Genomic DNA, 8,158 nt, shown 5'->3' on the forward strand with positions numbered 1-8,158 from the left:
GAGAAAAACAACTGTATTTGTGTTAGTATGTAACTGTATATATGTTAGTCACTGTATTTGAGAATGTAATATAAATATATCCATATTCTAAAGCATGACAAAATCTGTCTTTTCTTTGGAAACACTAAATCCCTCCTGATTTCTGAGTCACACACTGTAACAGTTAAGCTAGGAAGAATCTTCCTGTAGGACTCTCACGCCACTGTTGGCCATTTCTGGTTTACTTACATAAATTTGCATGGGACACCAGTTGCTTTTCCTTCTGTAGTAAGACCATCCAATTGTATCATTGAAGTCAATGATCAAATGCTACTAATTTTTAAGGAGAACTCTCCCTATTTGGCATTGTCTTTAAAGAAGTTGTCTTAAAATAATCCACCATAGAATTTTTGAGCTAAAAACAAATACCTAAGATCATTTGATTTACATCCCACGTTACAGACAAAAATGTTTAAAGTTACCCAAGATCACACAGCTAATCAGCCACAGCTGGGCCTACACCCAAGAATTTATTCTCAGGCCAGGCGCAGTGGCTCATGCCTATAACCCTAGCACTTTGGGAGGCTGAGCCTGGCGGATTGCTTGAGTTCAGGAGTTGAAGACCTGGGCAACATGGCAAAACCCTGTCTCTACAAAAAATATGAAAATTACCCAGACGTGGTGGCATCCACCTGTAGTTCCAGCTATTTGGGGGCATAAGGCAGGAAGATCACTTGAGCACAGGAGGTTGAGGCTGGGTGACAAATTGAGACCCTGTCTCAAAATAAATAAATAAATTTACTCTCAAGGCCTGTTTTTCATTTATGACCTCATTCCTCGTAAAAAGAAAACCCCATAGAGTCTTGAAATAAAAATATTTAAGACCACAATGGGGTCAGTCAATAAAAAGACAAAAAGTGTCTTCCTGTGTTTTAGACCCATCTTCCTCTTAAGTTTGGATACAGAAATAGCATTTTAAAAATTAAATACCTAAGCCATTTCTTCAGAATAGATTTCATTGATAATAACAATTTGTAGGTTTTTTTAAAAGGCTGAGGCATGGGGGCTCATGCCTGTAATCCCAGCACTTTGTGAGGTCAAGGTGGGAGGATCCATTTGAACCCTGGAGTTCAAGGCCAACCTGAGCAACATGACGAAACCCTGTCTCATAAAAATAAAATTGTAGATATCAAAATTACCTTAAGTGAATATGAATCAATTCTCAGATACAGAATGAGTACTTGTAATTTTAGGATACTTTTTTTTTTTTTCTGTCACCCAGACTAGACTGCAGTGGCGCAATCTCAGTTCACTGCAACCTCAGCCTCCCTGATTCAAGTGATTCCCCCCACCTCAGCCTCCCAAGTAGCTGGGATTATAGGCATGCGCCACCACGCCTAGCTAATTTTTGTATTTTTTGTAGAGACAGGGTTTTGCCACGTTGGCCAGGCTGGTCTCAAACTCCTGACCTCAAGTGATTCACCTGCCTCTGCCTACCAAGGTCCTGGGATTACAGGCATGAGCGACTGCGCCCAGCCTTAATTTTAGGATACATTTTAAGTTATATTTTTAAAACAAAAAATTATAGTTTTTGTTTTGGAAAAGAAAATTGTGACACAAACATGAACCCTGGGATGATGCAAGTGTACCCTATAGATAATGCATGAAGTATTTTCTGTACTGTTTCAGCTTTGTCTGTTCACCAGTTGGCTGCTCAGGGAGAGATGCTGTATCTGGCTACTCGTATCGAACAAGGTAATAGCCTATTTAAAAAGATTTAAACAAATTCAGTAGGATTTATTAGATTTGTTATTTTATTTTAATATAAGAAAGTATAAAGACAAAAACAAATAGTTATATAAACTCACCAGGCAGATAACCCAATGGATAGTTTAAAAAAAAAAGGAATATAAAACGTAAACGTTCCTTTACCACCCTTGCCTTTTCCCCAAAAGCAAACATTATAAGTTTCTTACATTTTCAGAGAATTTTTATGGAAAACATTTCTATTTGTGTTTCAGGTTATGTGTGAGAATGTGTATGTGCTTGTTACTTACACAAAAGGGAAAATATACACTACATTGCACCATTTTACACTGAATACTGTGGAGAGCTTTCTATATAAGCACATATTAAAGACGTATTTTATTGTTTTTATAGTTCCATAAGTGTGCATTGTATTGCATGTACATGTTCTGTTATTTATTCTAACTGCCCCCCGTTAAGTTTTAGGTTTATACTTAAAACTTAAAATATATCTATAGGGCAGATTCCCACAAGTAGATTTGCTGAGTCAAAGGGTGTGTGTGTATGTGTGCATATATATACATACATATATATACATATATACACACATATATACATACATAGATATGCATATATACATATATATACATACAACTTATATATGTAAATTTATAATATATATATAAAACCAGATGTGTGTCCTTACACCAGAGCTAGAGTTTCTGTTTCCCCATGCCCTCACTGATATAGGATATTAGCAGACTCCAAATTTTGCTAATCTGACGGGTGAAAAATGGCATCTCAGAGTAGTTTCATTTACATTTTTTAAGTTATGGTCTACTGGAATTTTTTTTTGTGTGAACTGCCTGCTATATACTGGTATGTAAACTCTAAATTAAGGAAATTAGCTTTTTGTTGTTGTTTATGTTGCATATATTGTTCCCCAGCTTGTCATTTTTCCTTTGGCTTCCTTTATGAAGTTCTGAAAGCATAACATTTGTAAGTCATAAATTTATTTTCTTCTTTGTGACTTCTGGATTTTATATCTTGCTTAGAAAGGATTTCCCATTTTAAGATTATAAATAAATTCACTCATTCCTTATTCTAGAACTTCTGGGGTTTCCTTTTTACATTTCAATCTTTAACTCACATGGAATATGTTTTGTTGTAATGGAGTAAAGATTGAGCTGTATTTTTATTTTCATGCTTTAAAAGTTAGCCAGTTGTCCCAAAACTGTTTCTGGAATACAGGGAGTCTGATCAAAGAGTTTTATTTTGCTTAATCACATCATTTTTATAAGAAAGACTTAATCATTATATTTCTGTTTGTTTATGAATATTTGGAGGCTTCTTCAATCTACTAAATAAATTTAGAGAAAAGGCTGTGGACCTAATAACTAGTAGACAATCTAGGGAAGAAAATGGGGTTCAAGGTAGAATTGCATGGTACTGTATTTGAGACTATTCTTCATTCACATTATATTATCTGTCATCCACATAACATTGTGTTAGCGAACCACAAGAATGAGAGAAATTCTCAGGCAGCAATGTTAGCTGTGGAGTAGAAGATAGCTTTAATAAGATTCAGTAAGTTTATGTATTTCTGTAATGCTGAGGGCTATCATATAATCTCATTTTTATTATGATCCTCCCAACTGTACGTCGAGGTAAGCAAGGAATTCTGTATATTGAAGAAATTAAGCGTCTTGCCCAGGGTCACATGGCTAGAAAGTGACAGAGCCAGAATTCAAACTCTGGTCTTCGGAATGCCAGTTTTTCATAGTGATATTAAGATGTGGTTGTTAAATTAGATCACAAAAATTGCTTTTCTTTTAAATAGAAAATGTTATCAATCACACGGATGAAGAAGGATTTACTCCTCTGATGTGGGCTGCAGCACACGGGCAAATAGCTGTGGTAGAGTTCCTACTTCAGAATGTAAGGAAAATGCCTCAGAAAATGTATATTTATAGTTACTTAAGTTCAGTTAAGTCATTAGTAGAGTTTTTATATATCCAGCCAGCTAGGTATAATGGTAGAGGCTACCAAAAAAAGTTTAATGCTTTTCATATTCTCGTGGAACTTGGATCTAGTTGAGAAGGCAAGACTAATCATACATGCAACAGTAAGAAATAATTTAATGCCCAGACCTCTCTAAGTCCCACGGGAACAGAAGTACTGTCAGCTTTGAAGGAGAAGGCTTCATGGAGGAGCTGTGACTTGACTCCAGAATGAAAGGATAATTAGGATTGATACAGGACAGAGGAAGGAAGGCATCCAGGCAATCTCAATAAAAGTATCCATGAGTAAAAGTTTTCATTATTTCCATATTAAGCCCAGAACATTACCAGGTCTAGTGTTTTACTATAATTATTGTAGACAGGGATAACAATCTTCTTGTTTAAACTAATTGAGAAGTCTTTTATCTCTACTTCCCATACCAGGGCGCTGATCCCCAACTTTTAGGAAAAGGTCGAGAAAGTGCACTGTCATTGGCCTGTAGTAAAGGCTACACAGATATTGTCAAAATGCTGCTTGATTGTGGAGTTGATGTAAATGAATATGATTGGGTAAGTTTGTGATACTACATTTAAAATTACTCTAACAAGTTTTAGAATTTGTTTGGTTCAGGAGAGATGCAGTAAGTTTTATTAAAGAAGAAATAGACTGGGCATGGTGGTGTACACCTGTAGTCCCAGCTGCTTGGGAGGCTGAAGCGGGAGGATGGCTGGAGCCCAGAAGTTTGAGGCTGCAGTGAGCTATGATTGCACCACTGCACTCCAGCCTGGGCAACACAGACCCTGTTTCTAAAAAATAAATCAAAGAATAAATAAAGAAGAATAATTAATTAGCTAAATACCTAGAAGAAAAAGTTAATATCACAGACTCAATTATTAGTTCTGATTTAAGTATCCTTCACAAAATATTAAAATTACTTTAAATGATTGTATGTCCAATTCTAGTAAAACTTCTCACAGCAGCATTAAATTACTTGAGTCTTGCTCACCCTGAAAAACTCTGAATCACCTTTTCGTTTTGCAGAATGGAGGAACACCTCTGCTTTATGCTGTTCATGGAAATCATGTGAAATGTGTAAAGATGCTCTTAGGTAAGCAGATAAAAGTGAATACTATGTAGAAAATCCCATGTGAGGACTTGATTTTATTTTTTCAACCTGGCCTCCCCTGGTGCTACTCAAGAGAATCATTAACTATTGTTAAATACGTGAATCTCGCTGCTCTTCACCCCTAGAGCACCTGTCACCATAGAGTTGCCCATGTGAGAAGCACCTCCATCACATACCACACTTGCAATTGGACATTTTGTCCTTGTTGCTCTCTTTTTTATTTTTTTTTTTTGAGACGGAGTCTCGCTCTGTCGCCCCCAGGCTGGAGTGCAGTGGCCGAATCTCAGCTCACTGCAAGCTCCGCCTCCCGGGTTTACGCCATTCTCCTGCCTCAGCCTCCGGAGTAACTGGGACTACAAGCGCCCGCCACATCGCCCGGCTAGTTTTTTTGTATTTTTTTAGTAGAGACGGGGTTTCACCATGTTAGCCAGGATGCTCTCGATCTCCTGACCTGGTGATCCACCCTCGGCCTCCCAAGGTACTGGGATTACAGGCTTGAGCCACCGCGCCCGGCCCCTTGTTGCTTTCATTTGGGGGGTCACATGTGAATCCACTATGTGGCCGGGCACAGAGACTCATGCCTGTAATCCCACACTCTGAGAGGCCAAGGTGGGTGGATCACTTGAGGTCAGGAGTTCAGACCAGTCTGGCCAACATGGTGAAACCCCATCTCTACAAAAAATATAAAAATTAGCCAGGCAGGTGGGCGCCTATAATCCCAGCTACTCAGGATGCTAAGGCAGAAGGATCGCTTGAACCTCAGGGGCAGAGGTTGCAATGAGCCAACACTACACCGCGGCATTCCAGCCTGGGCAATGGAGCAAGGCTCTGTCGGGGAAAAACAAAAAAAAAAAGAAGAAGAAGAAAAGAAAATGAATTCACTATTGTTTTCTTTCTACAGTGTCCTTACCTATGAGCTTTATCTTTCACTGTGTATGAGTTTCAGCTACTCCAGAGGACACTGTTTGTTTGAAGTGTCTTCCCTCCAATCCACTAAAATAAATTCTGAGTACCCCATGCATTCTGTACTTTGTCAGACTACCCTAAAAACATTCTCCAAACTGAAGACTCTCTCCAGCTATTTCTACATGAGCCAATAATAGACAAACATATCTGCATTTTCATTTCATTTATGTAGATTTTTCTATTTTGGTATAGAAAGTGGGGCTGACCCAACAATTGAAACTGACTCTGGATATAATTCTATGGATCTAGCTGTAGCCCTGGGCTATAGAAGTGGTAAGTGTGTTCAAACTCTTGTGTCTCATCTTAGTAAAGCTCTGTAAATAGTATAAGCCAGTACTCCAAACCATCTTTATCACTGTAATCCTAAAACACCTTATCCCAACTCCTGACATACACTTTTAACTTTGGGAAAAGTCCACAAATTCCTATAAAGTCTAGAAATAAGTTTGTTACTATACTTTTCACCAAACCAAATAATTAGTTACCGGAGAATAAGTGCATACCTGTTTATAAGATTTATTTCATATTTTGATAGCAAACTATTTATAGGGCAACCTTAGGATAACCTTGTATTCTGGACTCTCCTTCAGTTTCAAAAATACAGAAACCAAGATACAACGTCCAGTAACTTGGACAGTTACTCAGGGACAGACTAAGTTTCAAGTTTTTTAAAGTGTTGCATTGTATTATCACCCTCAGACTATGCATGTATCCTGCTTAGAAATAACTTTATTTTAGGAAAATATTGGGGATAAGTTAAATTTGATAGTTTTTTAAGAAATTTATAGTCAGTGTGCTGTAATCTTGATTACCTGTCTGTTCTAGTTCAACAGGTTATTGAGTCACATTTGTTGAAGCTGCTTCAAAATATCAAGGAGTAGACACAGTCGTCAGAAAGTGTCTGCCCTTTTGTTTACTTCTTGGTCCTTATAAGTGATAGTTTTGTTTACTTATAAATTTTTACCTCAGTTGCAATATTTACTGGTTTTTAGTAGGTTTTAATAAATATTTCTCTGAGTAATTCACTGGTTTATAATAAATTTAATACCCTTTTTGTAACTATGTTTTACTGTATATTTAAAATTATAAATTAATGTTTCGTGGCATGTAAATTTCTATGGTACAGATAGTTATCATCGGTCTTTGTATCAAGTGCTGTAATTTGACATTTTCAGAAATTATTCTACCCTAGTCATCTTCACTCATGTATTAAGTCATTCACTTTATATAGGGTTTGCTATAAATCCCTAGAAAAAAATTGTTCTTATTGTTGAATTAAAAAGTGCACAGTGTGATTGTTTACAAAATGATATTATAAATAAATAAAATACTTTTTCTGTCAGTTTGTATAATACTTTTTTTAAGTATACGAGATTATTAGAGATTTCTTTAGGATTTTTAATTTCACCCTTCTGTCCTGCTGTAATACTTCATTAGATCAAACAATATATGTAATTAAAATAAACTGAATCTAAGTCAATCAACAAAGACTTATTGTCATTTCTAGAAGTATATTTAGAATATTTTTCTCTTTTAAGGAAGTTTTTCAGTAGGAAAAGACCTCTGTGAAGAGAAGTCAATTCTTCAGTACAAGTGAGATATTCTCTTTTTTTTTTTTTTTTTTTTTTTTGAGACGGAGTCTTGCTCTGTCGCCCGGGCTGGAGTGCAGTGGCCAGATCTCAGCTCACTGCAAGCTCCGCCTCCGGGGTTCACGCCATTCTCCTGCCTCAGCCTCCTGAGCAGCTGGGACTACAGGCACCCACCACCTCGCCCGGCTAGTTTTTTTTTTTTTTGTATTTTTAGTAGAGACGGGGGTTTCACCGTGTAGACCAGGATGGTCTCGAACTCCTGACCTCGTGATCCGCCCGTCTCGGCCTCCCAAAGTGCTGGGATTACAGGCTTGAGCCACCGCGCCCGGCCACAAGTGAGATATTCTCTAATGGCACAAAGGGAGCACTATAAATCCGTGTTTCACAGAAGCCATGAAGAAAGAGCCATGGGTTAGAAGTTGATTTGACCACTGAGTATAGGACTTGACTTAAATCACTTCACCTGGAAAATAGATGTTTTGTCAGTTATGGTACTTGGTTGTAAGCCACATAAACTTGATCTAGCTAATCTAAACAGAATGGAAGGATGCGGAATGGAAGGGAAAGCTGAAGAAGCAGGCAGTCCCAAGGAATGAAAGGCAGCTAAGGATCTCGGTCAGGAAACCATGGCCAGGCATTTCGGATGCTGTTACTATGATGTTTAGCTTTAAACCCCTTGTTTGTCATTCTGCTCAGGATTTACATTCCCAGGAGGCAGAACTCTGTTAAGCATGGCATATAAATATACCGC

At 37.5% G+C, this 8,158-nt stretch overlaps 1 protein-coding gene across 3 annotated transcripts in view; it reads left to right on the plus strand.

Annotated features, from left to right (window-relative positions):
- The window catches only part of ANKRA2 (ankyrin repeat family A member 2), a 13,785-nt gene extending 6,625 nt beyond the window's left edge, over window positions 1–7,160 (plus strand). For all 3 annotated transcript variants that reach the window (XM_023207969.3, XM_023207970.2, XM_023207971.1), the window contains 6 exons: window positions 1,669–1,734; window positions 3,566–3,663; window positions 4,170–4,295; window positions 4,768–4,834; window positions 6,011–6,091; window positions 6,644–7,160. In XM_023207969.3, the coding sequence (XP_023063737.1) occupies window positions 1,669–1,734; window positions 3,566–3,663; window positions 4,170–4,295; window positions 4,768–4,834; window positions 6,011–6,091; window positions 6,644–6,699 (494 nt within the window). In that variant the 3' untranslated portion in view covers window positions 6,700–7,160. The remainder of the gene's footprint in view (window positions 1–1,668; window positions 1,735–3,565; window positions 3,664–4,169; window positions 4,296–4,767; window positions 4,835–6,010; window positions 6,092–6,643) is intronic.
- Window positions 7,161–8,158: the final 998 nt, after the last annotated feature.

This window comes from Piliocolobus tephrosceles, chromosome 4, assembly GCF_002776525.5.
Source record: "Piliocolobus tephrosceles isolate RC106 chromosome 4, ASM277652v3, whole genome shotgun sequence".
NCBI classification, from domain to species: domain Eukaryota; kingdom Metazoa; phylum Chordata; class Mammalia; order Primates; family Cercopithecidae; genus Piliocolobus; species Piliocolobus tephrosceles.